Genomic DNA, 27,994 nt, shown 5'->3' with positions numbered 1-27,994 from the left:
GTGTCGCCTCCACAAAGAATGGAATCTACTTACAAGAATGCTTGGCATCCATTCTCAGCTTATAGCTGCTTCTCTTATTTCTTTTTTTTTCTTTTTTTCTTTTTTCGGTTTTTCGTGGTTGGATAAGAGCATCAATTTGGCTGCTCCTCATTGTGTCACTTAAAGCTTCGAAGGGGCGGATTCGGAAACAGCGAGCTCCGAATACATGGTCGATATTGCGTTTGCATAGTAATCCTTTGCTTGAGATCTCTTGATCTGAAGAGGTCAAGTATGGAATGAGAGAACGTCAGTCATGTTAATTTGTCCATGCATTTGCTATCAATTGTTTGAAACTGAATACTTGCCTTAAACGTTGGAGTGAGCAGTCCATTCTCCATTGTGAATTGTTCAAGCACCAGTGTCACGGCTTTTACAAATTCGAAACCTCTCAACTGAAGAGAAATAGTATTGAATTTTTTATTAGAACATCCAACGCTTAATTTGAACAGCATGCAAGACACGGATAGCGTTTGAGTAATTTTATTAAAGTAACTTGCCTGAGCTTCCCTGCCAATAGCATCCATATCAGCCAATACAGCTGCTCTTGCTCTTGGATCATTGCACAGTTTCCCTAAATCTTCAAACTGCACCCAAACATCACCAGAGAAGTTATTCAGAAGTTAAACTGTTTCCAGTTGTTCCGACTTTTGAGAAGTTACTGAATGAAGATTATCAACTGTTTGTAGGAAAAATTGAAAGGCCAAACACTTTTTTATGTGCATCCGCAAAAAGGTCAACCAAACTTTTTTAAGTCTTCAAACATGGAAGTTAATATATTAATTTTTTGTGATTGAAATGTGATATCTTCACCTTAATCCCTTCAGAATCAGCCCATGCTTTCAACACATCCGGGTCAACTGCGACAATCGCTACCAACGAAGAATTAAAGCTGTCACCTATGGATAGCAGCAAATAAGCAGTCAGCAACCCATCATGTGAGAGAGAGAGAGCTTGCAGATTCTAAATTCTTACCATGGACAAAGCACTGGGCAACAAACTTGCACTTGGCATAGACATTCTCGATTTTCTCTGGAGCTATATACTCTCCCTGTGCCAACTTGAAAATGTTCTTCTTCCTACAGGAGTATACAAAACCTCCAGTTATAAGCTGTCGACATGCTAAAAGAGGACTAATATGCTAAGCACGATAAATCCTGTCATTTCAATAGATTCTCTCCATATGAGGTGTCGGTCAAATTAACTTTCTGAAGAAAAATGGGCAGGATTTGGGGTGGGGGGATGGGAAGAGTAGAACCGTCACAGTTCGTTTAACCCCTAGCATCCAACCTGTAGGCATTTTAATTGCAATGCCCAGTGAATATCTTTCGCAAGACCATGCAATATAAACCCATGCTAGGCCATGTCTGATCCTAATCATCCAAAAATATGCTGTGCGTCTTTTGCTTTATTCGAATGTCAGCAATTGCCTGGGAAATCTTATGAGCCTTAACATGTGTGTGTGTGTACATATATATTGAACTTGACACTACTACCACTTCGAACTTTACAAGGTTACCATATTCGTATCACAATTAGAAAATATAAAGCTTGATACTGAACAGAATGAGGATGCTATTATCTCACCTATCAATAATTTTCAGACGACCTCCAGGTGACCACAAGCCAATGTCTCCAGTATGAAGCCATCCATCTTCGTCAACCACTTCCCTCCTATCCAGTACAATTATATTATCAGACTGATTTTATCTGACTGAATGAATACCATTTAAAATAAGCAATAACAGGTAAGTTAACTACGTCTGCACTTCATCTTTGTAATAGCCTTGGAATATAATAGGACCCCTGACACAGATTTCACCACGAGGATAGGGTTGATCATCAGATGTATAGTTCATTTCCGGTACATCAACAAGCTTTATTTCTGGAATCAAAAATATGAAAACAAAACTTTAAGGTATTAACAATCTGACACAGATTTCACCACGAATTCAAGCACCATTGTCAGATGTATAATTCACTTATTGCATGCATTCATATTTAAATAAAAAATATGGATAGGAATGCATGCAATCCAAAGTACATGTTCAAAACACCATTAGGGAAAATATAGATTTTTAATGCACTATTAATACATCGGATCAGGTCCGCTTTGCCAGATTAATGTTACAATAACCTGACTAAGCCAACTTAGGTTAGACTGCACTAGTTTGTTTTGACAGGAAAATATTTCTAACAGCCCTACATGTGAGCATATAATGGAACCAAAGTCATTCAAATAGTTCCACATAACCAGTTTGCCACGTCTAAATAACTGTGATAAAAATTAAACATGATTTTAGGGCACTATAATAGTCAGATAATGATGACCAGGTAAAACTCATTTGTGTGATAATTGCAATTGAACAAGTTCATGCATAATCCTTCCATCTGTGAAGATATGCTATCGAGAAGTATGAGATCATACAAGTGCTTAAAAAATCATTGGAGGAGAAGGAATTGACACTTGAATGGCACCATGCAAGAAGTTTTCACAATTACATTTTTTCCAGCTAACTAAGTCTGACCCTCGGGACAGTAGAAGGGTTAAAGAATAAAAAACTCAAATTTTTGGTCCGCATTAATCGAAATGAACCTAAATAGTGCCATTAATTAGCTGCGTTAAACTCACAGAGCCAGTGGATAATAACTCACCACAAGCGGGATTAGGAGAGCCGACGTGCCCAGATATGTTGTCAGCCCCATCCATAGCACTAATAACACAAGAGGTCTCAGTCATTCCATACCCTTCATTTACTTCACCACCAAAGCATCTGGGAATAAATCACCACTAATTAGTAATTACAAGCCAGTAGATACAAAAGAATAAAAACAATAAAATAAAAATCAACCACATGTGACTCCTCCTAGGAATTCAATATGCCTAGAAATGTAAAAGACTTACATCTTTAGAAATTCCATCACATCAGGAGACAAGGGTGAAGCACCTGATGCCATAAAACGAACTCGTCCTCCTAGCTTAGCCTTTATCTTATTGAATACCAATCTGTCCCACATGGGGGATGCAGTTTTTCCTATAAAATAACATCGTGTTACAATAAGAAATAGTGAAAAGTACATAACACAAGGAAGTAATTGGCATCAAAACAGTTTAGACTCATCCCTTGTTAGCTATGGCTAACAGAAAGTTCAAGGAACCACGAGGCAGGGTCGAGCAAACATTTCTGTCCATCTCATTTTCAAGCTGCTACATTTCCACCTTAAATATAGACTACACCTCATTCATTTGTAGTTTTGGTTCTAATTTTCCACAATTCTAGTTTTCTATTATTTCAAAGTTAAACTTGATACATTTTCTACTTGGACATTGGCACCTAGATTTCACACCTTAAACCATTTCCATAAGATCATACTTAGTGTTAAGTACACAAAAAGAAGTTTAAAGCATAAGTAATTGTGTGAGTCGTAGACTCTCATGTTATAATGTAAAAAGAATTTAGGTGGCAAAATGCTTTACCACTTAATAGTGCCTGCTTCTTGGCATTGTAAGCAGCATTAAATAGCCTCTCCCTCAGGGCACCGGATGTCTTTACTGCATTTGTAATACTGAATAGCCAGTACATCCGAGTTAATGACTGTTTAAGGATATTAGTTTCTTTTAGGTGAACAATCACATAAGCAATTAAAAAAAATTTACCCCGCATATATTCTGTTATACAGCCTAGGAACACTGCAGAAGATGGTAGGTCTTAGTGCTGCCATATCGTCCATTAATTTTAGATTATCCTGCATCGAACAGTTAAACAAACCCTGTAAGGCTTGTCTCTAAACATATGTAGTTAAACCCAAAAAAAAAGATACAAACTTATAAATAAACCAGCTAGTCTAACGACTATAATATATATTACAACATATAGGCAAAGGTCAGCAGTTTTAAAGTTATTAATAAGTTCCAATAGGCTTAGAGCCTTAGACCAATGTTAATGTTTATGAATCAACATTACAAATGCATTAGATTACATTAGGAGATTCATCACTTCTAGTAAAGTCTTACTCTTACATGCATGAAACCAGTATAATTGAGAACAGTTTAATACGTCAACATGAATCTACCCTTAGTAAACTGCAGACTAACTTTGACCAGGTAGATTGATTCTGGCGCAGTGTATATTGCATTCCAAGAAAAAAATGCAAAAAAAACATTTACAATGAAGTAAACCTTTTTAACAAATGGACAGGTTTTTGTTTCGGTGGGGGGACAATACTACAGATTCAAAATATGGCAAGAACTATTGAAAAGGAAATGGTGAAAACAAGTTTCATACCCCTTGATAGAATCCAACAGCAACTCCAAAATATGCTGTCATGACCTGGTTAACCCGTTCATAAATGTGTGCCAAGGGAAGATATGATATGTAGCTGGAAAATACAAGGCAAAATAGTCAGAGACGAAGCAGTGTGTGTGGAATTGAAAATCTGACCAAAAAAAAACCTAGTAGGCAAACAAAACTACTGATACTCACACGTCAGACGGGTAGAATTTGACAGCAATAGTGGACCCAGCAACATTTGCAATAAAGTTTCCATGAGTCAATACAGCTCCCTAGCCAAATGTTATTGTCAGTTATAGTGCAAGTGTTACAATACATGGGGTTACATAGAAGATACGGAGAGTATTTAACATAATTGTATTGGAGGAGATGCCAGCCCTAGAAGTTTTGTTTTCTCACACAATATCTTAACAGTTGTAAAAGGAGAACTCAAAATAATATATGCAAATACAAAAGTTAAACCATTTATTGCGGAAACCCAACTTCATCAGAAAGCTAAAAGTTGTTACATATATTTTGGTTGAAAAATCTAAAAGTTCATAACACTTTAAGTTGGTACCTTTGGGGTGCCAGTTGTACCACTTGTGTAACATATTGTAGCAACATCCTCTGGTTTTGGTGGGCAAAAAGGCTGAATACTACTAGAGCCCTAAAATAACACAATGGATAAGAAGCACATCACTCAAAGTTTTTAAAAATATATCATCACATACTAAGGAATCTAAGTATGATAAGAATCGTAATATCCAAGTAGCAACGTTAGCGGAAAACACCTCATGTTCATTATGTGTGTGAACAGACTATGCATTAAAATCTGCAAGAAGAAGACAACGAGTGGTCTAGGACAGAGAAAATATCCAATATGCAGCTATGATGAAATGGGTATTTCTTAAGTGTTTATGCTTGTGAGTTTCTTTTAGCATTGCTCAAAGCATTATCTTTATGCTAATATTTTACAAATAAAAATTTATCGTATAATACTTGGATGTCTATCATTTATGCATCCATAAGAAGATCTTTGGCAGATCTCCTATGACCTTTCAAGGATTCAGTGGATTCATAGGGAAGAATGGAATTACCTGAGATAGCAATTTTGAATATGTTACAACCTTCACTCCAGTCGATGATGGAAGGGATGGAATTTGATCATCCACTCCCCCAACAACCTGAATAATATCGAAGGGAAATGAAAACATTATTAAATGATATATAAACTGTGCAAAGTCAACATCACAATCACCTTTCAGTAGTACAAAGATTTATTTAATACTATGAGGTGTATTCTCATACCACAATCAGGCGTACAGTTGGAATATCCGCCAAGAAGCTCAACAACTGCAATTCCAAATGACAAGAATCAATTGAGGAATTCAGAGCCGTGTAATATAACAATATGGAATAACCAAACATGAACAATTTCAGTCTACAAGTTATATAGATTATATACACTGCAAGGAAAAAAGCGCCTTAAGGGAAATAACTTTGACAGTAATTGTGGCCAAACATAAGTCCAATGTCAAGGTGAAAGAACTCAACACCACATAGTTCAGAAGAAACAGTTTCCCAGTTAGGTGGATGGTTACTGTTAAAGGATCTTCACTTTTTTATTTTTTATGTTGAGTTTTTTCTGCATGTAGACCACGTTTTCTTCGTCTTTATTTTAATAATTTGATATCTAAATTAGCATCTGGTCTATATTCCATACAACAATTCAACCTGATGAACACTAGCTCAAAACATTTTGCGAATAGCATTTACCCAAATATGTATGGGTTATAGCTGATCATATGCGCATCTCCAAGAATATAAAACAAAATTTTAGTTGTCATTTAATACCTAACATATATAAATATGTATGGGTTATAGCTGATCATATGCGCATCTCCAAGAATATAAAACAAATTTTTAGTTGTCATTTAATACCTAACATATATAAATATGTATGGGTTATAGCTGATCATATGCGCATCTCCAAGAATATAAAACAAATTTTTAGTTGTCATTTAATACCTAACGTATATAAAACCGAGGAAGAAAGAAATTTACAAGATTAAGTTTTTACAACTCAAGAGAATATTGTTAAGTTATAGAGCACCCTGAAGTGATATAAGTTAAACTCACACTATTCAATGTTTGAGGCACACAAAAGATAACTTGTACAACAGCATGATTTACAATGTACTTGACAGCATCTGGACCTGCAAAGAATACCATATTCAATTATAACATCTGACACCTAGACCAAGATTGGCAAAATACGGGAAAAGTAGCACAAACCGAGAGTGTCATATAAAGGAACTGATATGTACGAATACGCAGAGCAGGCATGATCAACGATGAGCCACTCAGGTCTATTGATAAAATACAATCCAATGGAAGATCCCTGTAGTTATAGAAATAAAAGTTCAAAGAGGATTTGATGTCAAGTAACATCAGGGAAATCCACTCAGTATTTTCAAGGAACTAATTACAGAGATGAAGTTCAATGACCAATAAACGAAAGTATAGGAACCATAGAACAATTAGTGAAATTACACCTTTGGTATTCCATGATAAATTAGGCCAGAACCTATTCCTGACCGAGCAGTACCTGCTTCTCCGTACGTCATCCATTTGTAACTTGAAGGCAGAAAAACAAATGAAACCGGGTGAGGTTTCCACTGGATGTGAGCCAAATAATTGTTATTCACAGGAACTGAGAATTTTAAATTACATAATAAGACACTCACTCTCCAACTGTTCCATCAACGCGAATTCGTGTGCCCAAATATTTATAATCTCGGAAAGTTTCAACAGAATGCCTAATATTGACAAAAGTTAGATAAAGTCTTTTAGCAAATTCCAAGGGAACTAAATACAAGTGGATAGAAATATAAATTTAGGACAGTTTTGTAAGGAATTGTTGAGCTTAAATGTCCTTGTGTAGTTTGGCAAAAAGTAAGTGACTCACACAAAATTATCATGCAGTGTACCAATTTCAGGATGATCAGGGAATCTACTAACAAGCTTCAATGGGGAGTGTGCAGATCTGTCACCACAACAAAACAAAAATATTTTCCTCACATGAATAGAGAGAATAGCCATGGACCTTGTTGGGGCAGCACAAATGAAAAAAAGGGAATATGCCCACCTGTATACATTCCACTTTCCTGTGTCTAATTTCTCTGGAAGCACCACACTGTACCCATGCTCTGTCACGAATTTAATGATATTAATATATGTATTTGAGTCAATAAGTTAAACATCCTAGACGCATATCTAGAACAGGTTGCTAACCACCTTTACCAAGCTGTTCCCGCTTATTCTATAGTCCCCTGTCCACCGCAAAACAAAGAAACCAAACCTTTCAAAGAATCTGACTTCCATTTCATATCCCACTTGAAAGCCCTCGATTCCCCCAGAAGTTTATCTTTTGAGCAACAGACTCATCCACTATCACTTTCACAATATCCCACAAAGCAGGATTCACGCAGTGACATATCCCATACAACATGTGAATGTAAATGGCCAAAGTTTTCATTATGAAACACATAATGCAAAAGAAACTAAACAAGAGAACCAAACGAAGGAAAAGAGAGATATAAAACCAAACCTACGACAGACAAAAAGCAGACAATATTTTAATCAATTGAAGAGAAAACAATGAAACCAATTGCTGAAAGGATTAGCCCTGTAAATACTATAGTTCTTTTTTCATATAATCCACCTTCTTTGTCATCGTAGTCCAGTTCATTTTACTGATCCGAGTTTTTATATAAATTTATATCCAAAAACTTCAAGTACTCTTCATCAGCTAGATCAGTCCATTTTTCCCATTAGAGAGAGAGGAGCAAAGAAAATTGTCAAATGCTTATATGTGCTTGGACGCGGGAGATAGAAAATAAAGTTTCACAGAATTCAGACCAAAGGAAGGACAAAACGATGAACTCCCAAGTATATTTTCCTAATTGTCATACAACGGTCTTTCCATCAAAGATATTAATTGATTCATTGGTTTTTATACCCCGCTACATATCCATAGTTCCCATAAAGCTTTGCCATACCTCCCCCGAATCAAAAGCCCACTCAAAATGGTCTCTTGTCCCCATTGACCAAAATCCCCACAAAAGATCTGATTTTATTTGCCAACGGAAAACAACCCAAAACGCCATCAGGAACAAATTCCGCAAAAAAGAAAAACATAAGTGTCCATCAAAGAAAGCCCTTTATCAAAACAAAAACAAAAAAGTAAGTCAAATCCAAATCTCTTAGAAATCGAAACGCAACATTATCTGTCCCACATCAGAAAAAGCAGCGTATGAAATCAAATGAATCGGAAGTGCTTTCCACATCAGAAAAAGCAGCGTATGAAATCAAATGAAGCAGCACCCACAAATGGAAAACAATTCAAAATCGAATGATCCTCAACCGAAGTCAAAACGGAAGATAAAAAAATCGAAAAAAAAAAGCAATGAATCATAAATGTATCGAGCCCTCGGAAGCTCAAAAGTATCTCACAATAAAGACACCACAAAACCTAGGGGCATTAATGCCACCTTAAATAAGCCCTAGCTTTTTCTCCTTTGAAATAACTTCCTTCACAAAAAAGCTTTGAGCTTCGCGTGCATACTATCCGATCAAAATTCAAAACCAAAACCAAAACCAAAATTAAGCTGGAAAAAATCAACAGAGAGAGACAGAGGGAGCACCCGAAAAAAACTCGCCGGTGGTGGGGTTGAGACGGAGAAGGGACTCGGAGTCGGCGGCGGAGGCGGAGGCGAGGTGGCCATTGATTGCTCTAAGGCGACGCTGGGCTGGCGCTGAATCCATCGGAAGGAGCGTTGGGACGTTGGTCTTGGTTTCCAAACAGCAGAGAGGAGGAGAAGAAGCGCGATTGGTGATTTGGTGTCGTGAGTCGGTAATGTTTTTGTTGTTCGATGTGATATTATCCACTGAGGTCAGGGTTTCGTGAGCTCTTAACTTTCTGTTTGTTTCTCGGGAAGGTGATCCGGGATTGAATGTTATAAAGGGCACGCGTCCCAACGATCGCGATCAGAAAGAGGTAGGTGACAATGACATGGACACGGACAGAAATCAGATAATGCAAAGAGAACGATGAATAATAAATACGTTGAATTTTATTCAAATATTGATTTCTAATGGCTTTTTTTGTGCCGGCCGTCGACTGTCCTGGTTTTTATTGCCTTTCTACGTTGGCGGATGGCTTCCTGGTAGAGGTCAAATATTTGGACTTCAAATTTGGAGACTAGAGTAAGTCTAAAGATGGGTTCCTCCTTGAATATTAATTTAACTAAAGTGCATATTTGTTTCCGAATGAGGACACTCTTTCAACCCTCTTTAGAAGGATCTTAAGATCTCAAATCGTGTTCGTTTATTGTATATTGTGTGATCAGTTTTTGTCAAGTAATATTCATATTTAATTTTAAATAAAAGTATTTAAAATGGAAAACTAATGAAAATGGCTTCAAAACTTTGAGTTTTAACGATAAAGACAAAATAAAGGGTAAAGTGAATAGTCCCAGGATTGACTTTTTAGTGTAAAAATGTGGTTTTTCGTTAAAGTAAACAGTACCAAGAGGTTTTCGTTAAAGTTCCCTATTTAAAATGATTTCTGATCGCATGATGTACGATGAACGGACACGATTTGATGATCCTGGGAGAATCCTAATTCTTTGTTTTCAACGTTGTTGAATGCTTCAACCATACTATATGAATTCTTTTGTAGCATTTCTTTTGAAGACCTATACAAAGTGATATACCTTTGACAGCTTTCTAGTATGCATCAGTGTATAGTATTGTTGGATTCTTCGTTGCACATTTAATGTTTTCTTTATTCAGTGCATGTCATACGTTGGAGCATAATAAAATTTTCGACACATCCAATTGCAAAATGAGTTATGACTACTTTGGTCGGTTTGGTAAGAGCATCTAGGGTAGAATTTTTCGATAAAAATTGTTGAAAAAAAGAATGAGCATTCAAGAATAAAGAGCTAGAGAAATGCTAATGGGATTGTCTCAAGGTAGAACTCTTTATAGATTCTCTGCCACTTCAAAATTAATGTTAATTTCAATGCAAGATTAGAAAAGATTAGGCTTCCAATAACATAATCTCCTCCAACGACAAAAAACATAATCTCCCAACTCCTGAATACGGAGAGTGCTTGAAAGCACCATCCTACCCTCGTCTAACCTACAACGTTCACGTTTCCACCACATGTAGTTGGTAAAATGGCTCTGCCGCATCCAGCAGCCTCTCATAACAGACATTTGCCACGTGATGAATTCGTAACGAGAGAGTATCTCTCCAGTACGAGAGGATAACGGATTTGGAGTCCGTACCCAAGTTCAGAGTCGTTCTTATCACGCTTCAGCGTTAGCTAATAGAATAGCCAATGTGAAAAAATAATCAAGTTTCACTTTAACTTCAGGTAAATAAAAACAGTGCCAAATGTAGCACTGTCTATAGCATTCCCACTACTTTGATGTTTCTACCACCCAGATATCAATACGTTGTCTAAGACCTTGTTCGACAATTGACAATGATATAATACCAACATGAAGCACAAGAAATAAAAAACTTTGTAGCGATTTTGTCATTATATGTAGGTTACCACTCCGAAAAGCGTACTAATGGTAGATGTTACAAAACCTTAAAAACTATACTTTTTAAGCCTTCAAGAGGTTCAAGAGGAAAGCAGTTGTGAGAAAACATAGGTATCATATCTTGGCGTCTCTCGTCGTCTCCTCACACCATACCCCTGCAAAAGTCGTGTATATGCTTTCCCGTCCGACCATGATATGCATATCCTAATTTTATACACAAACTAGTGTAACAACCATGCGCCATCCTTCTAGAAGAGTTCCGTCAACTGCTGAGCAACAGCTGCATCAACAATTAACACAAATTAAAATCTATATGCAAATGAAAAAGCGGCTCGCTAGGCCTCGGCTGTGAGCATGTATGCATACCTTGAAGAATATCCGGTGTAGCTTGGAATTCCTGCCATATATTTTTATAAGAATCAAGATCCAAATTCAGAAACTTTGCGGCAAGGTAGGCAGCTCCTGCCGCAATATGATGCGGTTTGAACTGCAGCCACAGAGAACTCCGAAGCCTGAAAAATAAAATGAGAAACCAAATCAGTTCCAGCGAGTTAGGAGACAAAACACCAACAGAGCCACCACCATGGGCTAGGAGAGGTAGCAAGGCACATAATCAAACCAAACCATCTGGGGCAAGGGTAGAAAGACCAGGCAATTTCCCGTGCAACTTAGCATATTTTTCACATTGATAGAACGTATACCAGCAGCATGTAGCATAAAAAAATTAGTAGCAAAACGTCATCAAATCAGGCATGAAATAACAAGTCAATTTCTTACCAACTACAAAAGCAGCAAGTCAGGTAGAATATTTTCCAGAATGTCTGCAGGATGGCTGATAAGAGTACCAAAACTATAGCAAACATGATATACCCCATCTAGGGACACCAAAACTCCCAGGCCCCAATCTGCTGCACGGCTATTTTACTCGTATACACGGTTCATATGAGAAAGCAAAAGCAGGACATTGCAAACAATTAAACTCCTGAAAACAAATCCACAATCTTCTGCACAATGGCTGGATCTTACATGCATTAATGCTTATTGAGCATGCACAATACCCAACTACTAAGTTCCCGACGAGAATCATCCACTACACCCATGTTGCAGGCATGGGATGAAGCTGAATTACCATCTATAGTCTGTTCCAGATAGTGTGTGTGTGTGTGTGTGTGTATGTATCCTTTTCTTATATCATCAACTCCTCTATAAACATACAAAGAGCACTCACTGAAGTAAGACTTGATGAGAACTTCTTGGAAATCGAAAAATGGCGAATGCCCCCTAGAACAACCCAGATTCTAAAATGGTAGGAATTTTCAGGCAACTACCAGGATGGATACCATCAATTCTTCTGGAAACTACAAGGATGGATGCCATCAACTCCCTGGATGCAACCAAGGACACAAAAAGTATATGCCTATATCTTCACAAATAAATGATTTTTCTTTTCAATTTTTTCTGACGATATATGCCACTAATGAGAACACGTAATCATTTTCAAAAGCGACAAAAGAATGTAGAACTTTAAAAAATGTTTCTTTTCATTTTTTTTCTGACGATATATGCCACTAATGAGAACACGTAAATCATTTTCAAAAGTAATCTTCAACAAAAGAATGTAGAACTTTAAAAAATGTACATACGTATATGTATTCCACTCTGTACTTCTGGGTAAAACAATAATTTGTCTAACAGGAGGACATAGTGTTTCAAGAAAACTTTTTTTCCGTTTCAGAACACATACTATAACAACATCCATCACTTGAACAAATGTTAAGATAAAGTTTAAATATGAGAAAACTCAAGAAGAAATGATAACATTTTCAAAGCAAAAATAATGCACCCCATCTGTGAAGTGGTCTCAAATTTATTTAAAACTGTAAAAAACCACTTACACGGGAGTTAGGGCTAGGAAATTGACATATCTGATACCATGTATATGGAACCAAATAGTTCACAGTCAACCTTTTGACATAAATATTTGGGCAGGTTCTAGATCTGGACAGATCATTACCTGAGAAACATATGAACCAAATAGATATGATATGAAAATCATGTAAAAAGATATGGGAATTCAGATGACTTTCAAAATTTTGTTATATTCCTGGCCTCCTATTCCCCCATCTTGGAAAATAAGTACCATCTCAAAGCCGATTAATGGGGAAAACTGTCAGCACATTTTGCCAATTTCTCTCAAGTTCATTTCACAGTGTTGCATTAAAAATATCTCTTTTTTCTTTCCTTTGGGAGACGGGGAAGATGAATGGCAGGTACTATACAAAATGTTAATGTCTCCCATTCCATTCTATAATGGAAAAAGAATACAACACCGAAAACTTTAAAGACATCTAGGTCAGGAAAAAACCTACACAAGCTCCTGAGACTCATGCACCAGTGGCAACAGTTCTACGACAATTTGCAAATTCTTGGGCCAAGGTGTAAACTTCCATCAGAAAGAGTTCGGTCAAAACTGAACTCAGACTGAAAGCCCTGATACTCAAAACTGAGTATCATACTGTTAAACCTAAAGCAGCCCCTAGATATCTGGTCAACCCCTCGTTGTTAGAGGAATTAGGAGAAGCCATTCGAGGGTTCATAAAACAGCATTGGCATTGGGGACAGGAAGGGCTACCAATCACAAAGATGAAATCCTCCCCTAGACAATGGTTTTCCTCCAAAACCAAGCCCACAAAAGCCATGTCTTACAAACTGTATGTTTGGTAGCAGGACTTCACAGAGGACTTTTTCTTAATAAACTCCATCAGTAAGTTAAAAGAAGATAGTGAAAATGGCCATGGAGGCTAAGTGGCTATATTCAATAGCCAATGACTAAGTTGGTGGGGGCATATTATGGTAAATTCATCCAAAAAATATCGGCAGTTCAACTTCAGAAGTAAAACAAAAGTTCCATGAACAGCAAATCAATCCGCCAGCTAAGAATATCATACAGGCGATCAACTCTACTCTTGTGTAGATCCTGCAATTATATGCATGCCAAAAGAATTAATATTTCAAAATACTACTAAAGTAGATGCTCTAAACAGGGAAATTATTGAGACAGACATCAAGCATCAGAGTTTTAAGGAACAGGAAGAAAACCAGTGTTTATTCTCTTCCATAGCCATACCCAAACATCAATAAAATCTGAAACTCTGCTGATAAACACCCCCCCCCCCCTTTTTTTCTCTATCTTCTTCCTTTCAACCACCACAGTGAAAATCTTACTACTAACAATTTTCAGGGAGGCATGCAAGGTAAGCAAATATAAAAAATCAACACAAACATGTCAAAGAATGATCAAGTAGAGTCATTCAACAAACTGTAAGCAGAATTCTGTAACCTCGAATTGATGAACTTACCCTTCACTGACCAAGCTTAAGGACAGATTCACCAGAATTGTTTGTGAAAGACCTAATTTGTTAAGAGTAGATGTAAGTGGTGCATACGGATGCTGCACACCAAGTTCAAAATTTAGAGTGGTCAGTATCATTTGCTCAGCCTCCGTCACCCGTTCCCGATGCTGCTCAAACCAGTCCTGTTTAACAGACAACAAATGTCAGAATGTTAGAAAGTGCAATTCTAATCTGAGCTTTCAAATATAGGTCGGGGAATGGAGAAAAATCTTCAAAAGTTAAAATTGCTTCATGCTCTATATGACACACTGAACAGCATGAATAGGAAATATGATTCAATGCGGGAATACTCATCTGAATTTAAAAAGAAAGGCAATGCATTGGTTTTTTTTATGTCAATGCAAAGAAAAACATTATGGCATTCAATAATGGGTTTTTATATTGACAGTTAAACTGTAAAAAGATTGTCTTCATTCTGAATGTTTTAAAGAGGACAGATCATATCATAAAGGCTCAGAAGAACAGTAAAGACACTCACAATAGGGAGCATATAGGACAAGAAACTGATATCCTGCTTATGGAGAATCTCAGAAGATGTTCTCAACACAGTATTCAAAGGGCGTGGTGTCTCCTCGGACTTTGCTGCTAGGAACAGAGTCGCAGTAGCAATCAACTGGAAAAGAAACGAAACAGTAATAAAATATAATTACCAAATGGAGTGACAGAGTAAACCAACAACGTACATAATCCATTACCCAGTACGAAATTAAAAAACGGCACAGAGTGGCGAACAGAAACATAGAGTTATATTCAGAAAAATAATTGCTATAATGTTGATCATATGAGGACATAAAATTTATGGCTATCTAAGATAAAGGAAACCTTAATAACATCAGAAGATGCTATGAATTTCAAAATACATTGAATACTCACAAATCTATCATGGCAAGCATGTGACTGCCGGGCGAAAAACCGATGACAGAGAACCATTGCAGTAGCGATAGTAGTCTGGGGCCTGTAAGAGATATATGATTAGGTTTTAAATTACACATGTCTTGGAAAGAGAAAAGAAAACCTTGAAACTTAAAGTCAACGAGCAAAATGTTCAAAATACCATAAACACTAGTTCTGGACAAAACCCTGTTAAATAAATGATAAGAACTCTATTCAAAATGAAAGCATAACAAAGATACACGTTAAGTAGAAGAAGCTTACAAGTCAAGCCGCAATCCAAGATTCTGAAGGTAAGAACAGTATGAGTAGCGCAAGTGTGCTTCACGTACTGAATCTATACCATCTTTTCTAGATGGGGAGCATCTCTCTATCTCATCCCTTGACATAAAGGGAAGTTCATCCTCATCTAACTTTGAGCGGTCACGTTTACCAGTGGTAGATGCAGAGGCATCACCATTGGATCTTTGACGAGGGACATAATTATTGCAAGAAGAAGAGATAAACTCATATGTGTTGGGTGGCAGATAATGTCTCCCACCATCACCCCAAGTAGAATCTGAAAATTTTCTCCTCTTAAACGATGGTGCACTGTCAGGCTTGATATAATTAGAATTATCCGCATGCTCCTTATAACCACCCACGTACTTCTGGAAATTGTTATAATTGTACTTCTGATAATTGTTATAATTCTTAACGAAGTTATTAGTCCTGCTCTTGTTCCAGTTGTTGTTGTGGTTGAAGTTGTTGAAGCTTTTGACGTCATTTCTACCGAGAGACGGCCAACACTCATCACCAGCGGTGCCCCCTTGTGAGCGATAGTTACGTATAAAAGCCATTATTCCTGCCTAGTTAAAAACAACAAATAAGAAACGGAACAACCAACAGAGAAAAAGTGCTGAGAAACTCCAAAACTAAATATAACAAAAACCAAACAAGGCATAGGAGACTATGATATACACTGGTGAAAGATTTCTATAACAAAATCACAAGAAAAATTAGGGTATAGTGATGCAATTACAATAATTCAACTCGATCAAAGTCTATATATAAACTCAACCTCATCTAATCAACAACTCAATAGCATAAAAACCTCTAATTGTCACTAAAACCAACCTGCTTCCAAATTCAACCAATTTTCAATTTTGATTCCTCAATTAATCCCCGACCCAATTTCTATTATCCAGCAAACAGAATTCCCAATTCTCCTACTTCCAAAATTATCTATGGATCCATAAATATGTATAACCATAAATAATAACCTATAAATTTCAGATCCTCCTACGGCTCCACTTAAAATTAAACAAATTCAATACAAATAAAGATAAATAATAGCAGATCATTGGAAAAAGTAAACTAATTTGAATCCAAAACTGAAGAATTAACCAACTATGGATATCTGATTGCCCAGAAATTGGGAGACTGAAACGATGAAAACCTTACAGCTGAAAAACGACGACGTTGAGAAGAATCGCAATCGGGAAATATAAGCGCGATTGGCCAATCGGTAGCGATGGAGATCTGAAACCGTGGTTGGATACGATCGTACGCAAGATGGTTAGGGTTTGGGAGGAAGAACGCGTAAAGGAGCAGAGAAAGAGAGGAGAGAGCGGAAGAAGGATGCGAAGTTTCACCGCAAACCGAAAGGGAAGAGCGTTTTATATTTGTAATTTGATGAGGGTAAAACCGTATAAGCAAGGTCAGCAACAAACAACTCGATCCGCGCTGAGTTCAGATCGGCTGTGCCCAAGTTTCTTCTTCTCGCCTCCTCCTTCTGACAAGTGTCCTATGAACTAACACCAAGTTACAGAGTTAAACTTGACATAGAATAAAAAACAAAAAAAAAAAAAATATACCTCCCTCTCTCTCTGAGAGCAACTCTAGCGTGGGCTGGTGCTCGGGGGACGGGGGACGAAATAGGGCCAGATAGCCTGACCTTGAAGCTCCAGCGTGGGCAGCCCGAGGGAGAGTGGAGGCCTGAGCTCCGGGTCTGTGAGGAATTGCCAGCCCGAGAGCCTGAGTGGATATAACACCAGGGTTGACGTCATCTTGGCGTTAGCCCAATTTTATATTTTTTAAGACCAAAAGATGGCCAGAGCTCGTCTAAAAAAGCCTGAAAGTGACAGCCTGAGTTGGAGTTCTTTGTTTTCGTCGATTTCAAAGTGGATTCAAGCATGCAAGCTCAAACCCGTGGTCTAGGGGTCGTGTGAAATCGTCATATGCCTTCAACTCAACCAAACCAACGGGGTTTGGCTGGGTTTGGCTTGGGAATCCTACAAACTTTGATGGGAAAACAGAGCAAGGAAATTTGTCCTTCAAATGCATTGAAAAGTGCATGCATGCTAAGAATATTACCAAAAACTCGAGGGAAGGTTTGAGAGTGAGAAACCTAGGCTTAACGTGGTTGAAGGAGTGAAAGTTTCCCCAACGTTCGTCGAGCTACACAACTGAGTTTTCATTTTCCATTGGGTTTTCCCACTGTCAAGGGTTAAGAGTGAGTTGCATAGACCCTTAGAAATTTTTGAGTGAATTTTGGGGAGTTTTGGCGGCGTTTGGAGATGGTGTGGTGGTTATTTGGCTTGCACCGAGGGGAAGATAGTGAGGAGAGTTATGGGAGAGAAAGTTGAGAGAGAGAGAGAGAGAGAGAAAGAGTTTAATGGGTAGAGAGAGAAAGGGAGAGTGATGGGATGTGGTGTGTGTGTGTAAAAGAGAGAGAGAGAGAGAGAGCCGACTGAGTGAGGGAAGAAGGAAAGAGTCATGGGGAGTTATAATGTGAGGGGAGAAGGAAAGAGTGATGGGGAGTTATAATGTGATGGAATTGATGTCACAAGTATGGGTTTTAAAACCCAATTAAATATATGTTTAATGCAACTTGCACATTAAAGCCATCACAATTATTTTGTAGATGCCACAAGTGTGGGTTTTAAAACCCAATTAAATATATGTTTAATGCAACTTGCACATTAAAGCCATCACAATCATTTTGTATTATTTTATAAATTAAAAAAATACTAATATTTTATTACCTATTGTTAGGGCTATTGAAGTGCAACGATGAAGATGCAAAAGGCGATTACTGTTCATTAAGGGCATTTACTGTTCATCAGATGAATAGCATAGTGTATTGCATGGGGGGAGGGTTCTCACGCTGTAACTGCTCTTAGAGAAGAAGGGATGGTTTTTTCTATTTTTTTTTCTTTTTATTCTTTTATTGAGTTCCAAGTTAACAGAGTTAATTTAGTGTTAGTCCATAGGACACTTGTCAGGAGGAGGATGCGGGAGGAGGATGGATAGAGGGAATACGGGCACAGCAGATCTAACTCATCCGCGCTTTAACCCGCACTGGAATCTTGTATTTATATTTAGTAAAAAATCCCTAATCCGATTTCATTTTAATTAACTTTATTTTATTACGATTTTTTTTTAATAACTTTCGTCTTATTCCAAGCTTTAAGTGACACACCCCGACCCAGAAAGTCCACTTGGACCCTGAATCGAGCTGTGCTGGCCGACACCTGGAAGGTGACGAAGCCAAAAAAAATGTGATAGTGTACAAAAAGTGAATAAATTTGAATCTAAAGGTGTCTAAGTACCAGAGTGCGCTACGAGTGAGAGCGAACCCATTTCACACGCGATGTCAGAGCATAAGTAAGGTACAGTAGTATGGGTAAGAATCATACCCTATAAAAAAATCCATCAATACTAAGATTCGCCACAGATTCTTGTCGATACAAACTCAGCAGCTAAAACCTGAAGGGCACCAAACAGAAGGTGTGAGTAAACAATAAAACCAAGCTTACCAAAGTTATTACCTCTCAAAAAGTAATGCCCCTAAATGTAAAACTTGTATCGTTTTCCATAAGACAGTACAACATATATACATATATCCAAACCATACTCAGAAATGACCAAAACCACGGTTTGCCATTAACTCCACCATACATTAATAAGTAGGCCAAATGAACTAAATCAATACAAAGTAATATATCAATCAGAGTCATCTAAAATGACATGTACAACTTATTCGTATCTCATCAATCATGGCTAGCATATAAGTCGGAGTCACCTATAGTGACCTGTACGACTTATCCATATCTCATCAATCCTGGCTAGCGTATAAGTCGGAGTCACCTCTAGTGACCTGTACGACTTATCCATATCTCATCAATCCTGGCTAGCGTATAAGTCGGAGTCACCTCTAGTGACCTGTACGACTTATCCATATCTCATCAATCCTGGCTAGCGTATAAGTCGGAGTCACCTCTAGTGACCTGTACGACTTATCCATATCTCATCAATCCTGGCTAGCATATAAGTCGGAGTCACCTCTAGTGACCTGTACGACTTATCCATATCTCATCAATCCTGGCTAGCATATAAGTCGGAGTCACCTTTAGTGACCTGTACGACTTATCCATATCTCATCAATCCTGGCTAGCATATAAGTCGGAGTCACCTTTAGTGACCTGTACGACTTATCCATATCTCATCAATCCTGGCTAGCGTATAGCTCAATAAGTATACCTGCACACGAGTCGGAACCACCTAAAGTGGTCTGTACGACAGGACTGGGTGTAAATAAATACGCTCAAGTGCTACGATCACGTGAAGACTGGGCGAATAATCGCAGGTCACCTACGAGTCGGAACCACCTAAAGTGGTCTGTACGACAGGCCTGTGCACCTACCTTGAATCCAAGGTGAGCATAAGGTGCGGGAGGTGAACATCACGTGAAGGACTGTGCCCTGGCCACGGGCGGGAGCACTAACACCGGGGTGCAGGTTTATGAGCTCTCAATGCATCTCAATATAACATGTGCAACTCATGGCAACCAGTACGACAGTATCGAAGTTGCCTAATACATAACTGTAGTCATGCTATAACGCAATCGATTCAACTAGTACCATAAATTCACCTGAACTTACCTGGGTGTCCTGAGTTCACCTTTGCACTTGAAAGCATTTCCAATAATTATATGCAAGTAATATACATATTGATATACTATGATGCAATCTAATACTCAACCATGTCGTAGCATGTTCAATTATAAACAATACAGTGAGAAGTGTACAATCAATAACGCATTACTCCCAAACTACTTAATTTCAGGGATAATTATCCATGACGACCCAATTAACATTAATTTAGCTAACTAATTCATAAAACTAAAACTTGCCTTTACCAATTTCCTTCGCCTTACTCAATTTCCCAAGCAAGGCTTTTGTCTCAAATATTTTATGGATGCATCTAACGTCTCGTTAGACTGCCTACGTACCCTAAAAAGGGATCAAGTCATTCGTAGTTCATATAGGTACTTCAAGCATTCACAATAATTATATATGAAAGTAATGTACCTAATCAATTTAAAAGTGTCGATAGAACTGTCAATAATATGTACGATAAAAAGGAAAAGATCCACTTACCTGGAGTCCACGCTATGATTCTCTAGCACACACATCGAGGTGTCCTGAATGATTGGTCCCTGTGACCAATTATCAAATCACATCTCAGAACTCTTATCCGAAGAGTACGTAATTCACATAAAACACAACCTCAACGACATTCTAAAATAGTTTGATACCCATTGACCACAAGTCAACCGTCGATCAAAGATCGACGGTAGGATTTACAACCCTGTATAACTTGACCCGGAAGATCCGCATATCAGATTTCCAATCCATAACTCCCAACGATCCACAATATGTTTCTAGAATAACATACTAAAATTTCATTACGATCCAACGGTCAGATCTCCGCCAATTGCCTAAAACAAGTGGCCATGAACATTTATTTTACTAACTTACAAATCCAATTCAGGAAGATCCGTAAGTCGGATTCCTGATCCGTAAATTCCTATGATCTTTAAATATTACGTATTACAATATATCCCATTTTGGTGACGATCCAACGGTCGGATCATCGATTCACATTTTTATCAAGTAACGTATCGTAACGAATTTAGGTTCCAACTATCAACCTACGTCATTCAAATGACAAAACTGAAATCAAGACATTTGACATAGCCTAAAAATAGCATTGGCGGCCCACTGGCCACGCGCCGCCGCGGGTGGCGGTCGGCCGCCCCGACTCGCCGGAAAATCCAACTATTTCCAAAAATTCTCAAACTTCACAGAAATGAAGATCTCAGTGAGTGGAGCAACTTTCATACCTGCCACGAAGTCCAAAAGTGGATGGAAGATGATCAATTTTGCCCACGAAGCCGGCGGGTGCCTAAAACTTCCCGACGTCGATTCGTCGTCCACGGTGGTCCAACGGGGTCAAGGTTGGTTGGGTTTTGCTCCTGGGATGATGGGCTACAAAGCCCAAGTGGTGGCATCGGCCATCGCTTTGCCGATTTGCCGGAAAATCGAAAAGGGTGGCCGGAGCACCATTGATTTTCGTCAACTTTCGTGGCCTCAAACCGCTCCATACCATGGTTAATCAAGGTGGTTCTTGGGTGGGTTTTGTAGAGGGGAATGAGAGCTTCAAGATGGTGGTGGTGGCATCGAAAAACTCCACCGGAGTTGGCCGGAATCGGCCTTGGAAGATGGTCTCGTGGTGGCGCGGGTATGGGTGCACGGGAAGCTCTCTTCCCTTTTTTTTTTTTTTTTTTTTTTTTTTTTTTTTTCCTCCCTCCGTTTCTGATTTTGGGCTTCCCCCACAAAGTGGGGGTTTAATTTAAATACACACTAAACCTTGAATAACCAATTTCGAACGTCCGTAACTATACCGTTATAATCTGGACGCGCAAACGGCTTTCGCCTATACGTTCGTACCAAAGAGTACTACGAGGATATGCTTAAAGAATAAGTCCCACATCTCTCAAGTCGATGGTCAACGGAAGTCAAAGTCCTTGCCTCTAGGGCAATTTAGTAAATTCACGCTTTTAAAAATAAAATAAAAACGTAAAATTTGGAACGGGTTGTCACATTAAGAAACAACAATATTGATCAAGAAATTTTAATCGTACATTAAGAACGTGCACAAAATACGAATGTTAATTATAAAAATAATAATTTTAAATGACTAAATTGATATCATATAAAGTTTGTACAAATAGTTAAAAATTCATAATACTGAACTCTAGCATAATCCGTATCAAAGCTCATATAGCTCAAAATAACCAAACAAATCTCAAGGTATTTTAGGGATCACATTATAATTCTTTCGTTTTCAGTTTTTACTTTTTAAAAAATTGAAAACTGAAATCATGGTTTGGTATCTACTTTCAGTTTAAAAATAATAATAATAATTGAAAACCAAAAAATGAAAACTCAAGGAGCCGTTTAACAACCATTTCGTTTTTACCTTTTTTTTTTTAACTGAAATCTTGTCTGGTAACTACTGATAGATTTAAATTCTTAAAAACATGAAAACTGAAAACCAAAAAGTGAAAACTCAAGCCTAATTCCTTATTACTTTTTTCAAACTGAAAACTAGAAAACAAATTTGTTATCAAATGACTAGTTTTCAGTTACTAAACAAAATTTCAATTTTTAATTTTCAAAAAAGTGAAACAAAAATCTGAAAACAGAAACCCAAAAGGTTATTAAACGGCTTCCTAAAATCACATATACCATGAGGGTGGTAGTAATTATCCAATAATATATAACGCAAGTTTTCAAATATAATGTATTTAGAATAATCAACATAAACGTCTGTTTTCTTATGGCTAAAATTCAATGAAAGGTTAGGCAAATACCACCTACATTTTCTTTAGAAACGAAAGAAGAAAGTAGGCATAATATAAAGGGATTTTTGAACATTAGTTCTTGTAAAAAATTAAAATTTGAAAAAAAAACTTGGTACTAGATTACATATCCAATTTAATCCTTGAAGTGTATTTCATTAAAATTTATATTCAATTTTTATATTTTTATTTAATCTCTCTGCATTAAATTTTAATTTTATTAATATACACATATTTAGTTCTTTAATTATAAATGAAAATAAATGAGAAAATATTAAAAGAAAATTGTGATACAAAAATGTGTAAAAATTTTCTTTTGGGTACTGAAATGTTTGTACCTAAATGTTTATACCGAAATATAACATCCCACATCGCTCAGGGGAGTGGATCCTATAAGCCTTATATGTATATTCTCATCTCTATCTAATACAAGACCTTTTGGGAACTCACTGGTTTTGGGTTCCATCGGAACTCCGAAGCTAAGCGAATTTGCGAGAGAACATTTCTAGGATGGGTAACCGACTAGGAAGTTCTCATCTGAGTTCCCAGAAACAAAACTATGAGGGCGTGGTTGGGCCCCAAAGCTTACAATATCATGATACGGTAGAGTCGAGCACGGGATGTGGTGGGGGCCCGGGCCAGGATGTGACACAAAGTATATTATAATGAACCCGAATGTATATACCAAAATGTATTATATTGAAATAATGTACCTAAATGTATATACCGAAATGCACATACCAAAATATAGTATATTGAATTAATGTACCTAAAAGTCAATACCCAAATGTATGTACCAAAATATACGTACCAAAATGCATTATATTGAATTAATGTACCTATATGTTTGTATCGAAGGATATACCAAAATATTCAAATGTATTAATATACCTATATGAAGAACATACAAAACTGTTATCAGAATATATTAAAAAAAATTAGTTTGCCTACTTGACATTAAAATATAAGGAAAACTAATGAAAATGACTTGAAAACTTTGAGTTTTAATGAAAATGACAAAATAAAGGGTAAAGTGAATAGTACTAGGATTAACTTTTTAGTGTAAAAATGTGGTTTTTCGTTAAAGTGAACAGTATTGGGAGCTTTTCGTTAAAGTTTTCTAAAATATATTATGATGAATATAATGAAAATTAAATTCAAATGTAATTAATACATTAAAAATAAAGAAAAAAGACAATAAAACATCAAAATGTATATAGTAAATGAGATGATTAAATGTACCAGAAACTAAAATTAAATTTTAATCTTATACAAGATTATAGTCTAAAACTCATCTTATTTAAGGATTAAAATGAAGTTTTCCATAATATAAATCCCCACCAACTTGATGATAGGGAATTAGGCTTTACCTTTCTGAGTAGCCAACTCCACCAATCGAATGGAAGAGGAAGCAAGGACGGACCACATCGCTAGCATAAAAAATATTACCAATAATCCTAGCGAGCTTGAGAATGCGTGAATGGAACTAACAATCCTCTAGCAAGCTTAGCTAGTGAGTGGATGTTCATAGTTAGGTGAAAATAAGGTCATATTGTCATGTATAATAGCAAAGAGATGGACGATAAAACCTGCTACTTCTAAATCAATTAGTTCTTAGTTTAGCACGTAGTAGACCTCCTTTGTATGTTGAAAAAGATATGGCCATTGTGGGATGTATGGTGGAACGGGTTTATACAACTTGATTTTTTAGTGTCATTTACTCTAAAACTATGACGGCTTTGCATGAGGTTTTTGTTAATATATCTGTTGTGGGACATGAAGTGGAGGACTCGTGTCGCGCCCCGGATTTGGCGCCAACTAAATCATCGCTAGGGATTTTTCATGTCACTTTTAAGAGCAAAGAGCAAATACTTCAAAAGGTCTCAAATATGAACATAAACAAAATCATTACCATTCCTTGTATAAACCTCAAGTGATGAACTACAAATATTCTAAAATCTAGCACAAGGGTACAAAGCCTCTAATGTACCCAATGTTATCAAAACAGCCACAAAAACATCTAAGGTCTTCCAAAACGAACCAACATCTTCAAAACAAGTCAACTTCTCACCCAAGTTGATCTGAAAGGAAAGGGGAAAATGGTGAGCTACAAGGCTCGATAAGGAACAATATCTGATATGAACTCAAACGATCGAATGCACATTCAAAGATATTGGATTCAAGAGTTGCAATACAATCAAACACATGAACTCAATGAATCAATAACAATACAAATATTTTTTGCAATTCTTCATCGCTAAATCTAATGAGGTCTTGCTCTCATGATGGTCTCATGGGCTTTATTGGTAAACTTTATAGACCCAATATGGTCCACTACCACTATCACTAATTTTGTCATAACTTAACCACCTATTAATATGTGAGTTTTATCACAAAATACATCAGTGATATTAGGGGTGAAATCACCCCCTATCTTAATTATATATAATTTTGTCATATGTTGATGTGGGATCTTATAATCCAACATGCCCCCCACGAATCGCCCCACACAAGGTAACAAGGAAAACCAATTCCTACATAAAAAAAATTGGTCAAATCATTAAACCCAGGCTAACGCCAATCTTTTCGAGAGCTCGGTTGGCAGATATTCAAGCACTAGAGAACGTCAGCCATTTTGAAGGTCCAATTAGTATTCAGTCATTGGAACCAACGCCAACTTTTTGAAAGCCCAATTATTCAATTAATACTCTTAAGTTGGAGCTAGCGCAACTTTTGAAAAGTCCAACTTAAGGAAGCATATTTAAGCCCAGTAAGTCGGGCCCATGATATTTCGAGAGAATAACATGCTTTGATACCATGATAAACTTTATAGGCACATCATGGTCCATGACCAATATTACTAATGTTGTGACAACTTAACCACCTAGTAATAGTTGTTGGGTTTTACCATAAAAGACCCCGGTGATATTATGATTGGAATCTCCCATATATTAATTGTACATAAGTGTGTCATATGTCTGATGTGAGAATTTATTCTCTAACACTTGTTACCAATTGATCAGAGGCCAAGACTCCTTTGATAAAAGGACGCAAACACTATTATTCAGAAGAACTGAATCAAGACTATCAATCAAAGAGACTTGTGGTGTATGCACTGACCCTCGGATGGGCTAGTCTCCAGTCCCCTGAACTTTTAGCAAACAAACAAGAAGAATTGAATCAACCACATGTTCAAATGTTACTCGATTCGATTACAAACACTTTGAACAATGAAACGAAGGCAATCATATCTGAATCAACAATCAAACGAGGTACGAATAACAAAGGAGGTAACTATAAATTTAATCAAAGCTTAATAACAAAGTAGTTCAAAGATTCAAAAAGAAGGAAGCAAAACAAACAACACAAGGATAATTACATGATTCACTATGTTCCAAACTATGAGTTTTAACAACTAACAATTTCTCCAGGTATTTCTCAGCTTAGATCCTTCTCTTACAAACTAACCCCTTTATTTTTTGTTCTGAGATATGTCAAAATGGGCTGAAAGAAGCAAAATTTGTCAACAAAAAAGAAGACAACTTTCTTTAAGCAGGTGGTGGAAGCTTATTTCAGTTGTGGGTTAGCTTATCAAGAAGTGGCAGCTTACTTTACATGAGAGTTTGCTTAAGGAAGAGGTGGCAGCTTAACTTTACAGATGGCGTCTAGTTGTTGTGCTAAAGTCTATCATTTTTCACCCAAACAGTTTGGAAAGTTACACTAAGGCCTCAAAAGAGCTAGGTTGTTACAACTCAAAGGCGTTTCAACTTGGGATCACTAGATCTCCTGATGCCCATACGCGTCGTCAAGCCAATGATTCTGCCCATCGTCTTGCTCGACATGCTCTTAACTTGGAGTTGGGTTTTTCATGGTTTAAAGAACCTCCAAACCTCATTTGAGATCTTTTAATTGTTTGAGAAATGTAATAGTTAGTGGTTTGTGTTGTTTTCTTATATAGTTAGCTTCTTCTTTTTTTTGTCAAATCTTATAATAGTTAGTTGGGTTGCCCCAGTTTTTTGTGTTGATCATGAAACTTCTATCGTTGTCGTCAAAGAAAAAAGAAAGTTCAAATTATTCGTTGCCAAACATCGATTAAAGTATAGTCCAAAGTTGTTAATAACATTGACATGACATGTTCATTTGTCTAGATTAAGCATTTCATACTCAAGTATGATAAGGCAAGTCAGCGGTCCAGTCAGCGACCTTCAAACCTGCCGCTGTCTTCCCGCTCATCTCCCCAACACCAGTGTTCAAATACAACTCCAACTCTTCAGGATATCACATCTGTTGGATAGTTTAAAGTCCTTTATTATCTCATGTATTTATCCTCGTAGCTGCATATCTCATGTAACCAATATATATGAAATACAGCGGCTCACCTGAGGGTTTTCTGAGTTGAATTGATAAAACTGAAACCGTGTTCTTGCTGCAACTCTCTGTGCACTGATATCTTTCAAAGTAACAAGAGCAACAACACTAGCAAGGGACATTAGTGAAACCAAGATCACGTGATGCTGCCTCAAATAATTAAAGGTGCTCTATAACTACTACTTCTAATAATTGACACTAATAATTGATCATAGTATCTACTGTTTCTCTTTTTCTTTATTTGTTCTTTATATTAGGTCTTATTCATTTGCTCAATCAAATCTCATGGCTACCTTTTTGCAACTATCGCAGCTTGAATCCCGTTAGTTCCTAACCAATTTGTAACTATGGACGACTATTTGGTGGAATATTTTGGCATGCATTCCTTCAAATGTTACTGGCGATAATATAAAAAGTCATCATACACATCTCTCTTACTAAACATGAATAAAAGTTGCTAAGACCTATCGAATTGGTAAGAGACACTTTCTCTGCATTCGCTTAGCAAATTCATTTTTCTGTTCAGTTTTCTTATCCCATTCAATTGTACACGACATCACTTTTCTTCCTCGTCTTTGTTCTTCTCTAGATCTATGCCATCGTCTGATTGGGGTTTTCTGAATTGGACCATGCACGTAATGCTTAAGGATGTGTTGTGCGGCTTTTAACTCACTTCATTTCAAGAGGAGGCAAGTTCAAGA

At 37.1% G+C, this 27,994-nt stretch overlaps 3 protein-coding genes across 3 annotated transcripts; all 3 read right to left on the bottom strand.

Annotated features, from left to right (window-relative positions):
- Positions 1-69: 69 nt before the first annotated feature.
- LOC103954143 (long chain acyl-CoA synthetase 6, peroxisomal) lies at positions 70-9,493 on the bottom strand. The gene is made up of 23 exons (XM_009365944.3): positions 9,017-9,493; positions 7,459-7,519; positions 7,279-7,356; positions 7,058-7,129; positions 6,866-6,947; positions 6,606-6,711; positions 6,450-6,526; positions 5,619-5,663; positions 5,408-5,494; positions 4,888-4,977; positions 4,521-4,600; positions 4,323-4,416; positions 3,695-3,783; positions 3,515-3,603; positions 2,942-3,071; positions 2,692-2,810; positions 1,798-1,921; positions 1,624-1,710; positions 1,012-1,115; positions 850-935; positions 537-623; positions 345-431; positions 70-255 (listed from the first exon to the last, which is right to left on the bottom strand). Exons 1-23 carry the CDS (start codon positions 9,135-9,137, stop codon positions 160-162), a joined length of 2,091 nt encoding a protein of 696 aa, XP_009364219.2. The 5' UTR covers positions 9,138-9,493; the 3' UTR covers positions 70-159.
- Positions 9,494-10,898: 1,405 nt separating this feature from the next.
- Positions 10,899-12,393, bottom strand: LOC125471312 (cyclin-T1-3-like). The gene is made up of 3 exons (XM_048571594.1): positions 11,709-12,393; positions 11,298-11,443; positions 10,899-11,211 (listed from the first exon to the last, which is right to left on the bottom strand). Exons 1-3 carry the CDS (start codon positions 11,804-11,806, stop codon positions 11,180-11,182), a joined length of 276 nt encoding a protein of 91 aa, XP_048427551.1. The 5' UTR covers positions 11,807-12,393; the 3' UTR covers positions 10,899-11,179.
- A 1,376-nt stretch (positions 12,394-13,769) lies between these two features.
- On the bottom strand, positions 13,770-16,895 carry LOC103954141 (cyclin-T1-4). Its single transcript, XM_048571593.1, has 6 exons — positions 16,679-16,895; positions 15,500-16,079; positions 15,218-15,299; positions 14,823-14,957; positions 14,291-14,466; positions 13,770-13,908 (listed from the first exon to the last, which is right to left on the bottom strand). The coding sequence occupies exons 2-6, from the start codon at positions 16,072-16,074 to the stop codon at positions 13,791-13,793; spliced, it is 1,086 nt and encodes a 361-aa protein (XP_048427550.1). The 5' UTR covers positions 16,075-16,079; positions 16,679-16,895; the 3' UTR covers positions 13,770-13,790.
- Between the last annotated feature and the right edge of the window lie 11,099 nt (positions 16,896-27,994).

Source organism: the organism of the source record quoted next, unplaced genomic scaffold (assembly GCF_019419815.1).
Source record: "Pyrus x bretschneideri cultivar Hongxiangsu unplaced genomic scaffold, Pyrus_bretschneideri_v1 Contig6, whole genome shotgun sequence".
Classification (NCBI taxonomy): domain Eukaryota; kingdom Viridiplantae; phylum Streptophyta; class Magnoliopsida; order Rosales; family Rosaceae; genus Pyrus; species Pyrus x bretschneideri.
Note: the sequence above shows the minus strand (reverse complement) of the source record. Positions and strands in the feature narration are given on the sequence as shown.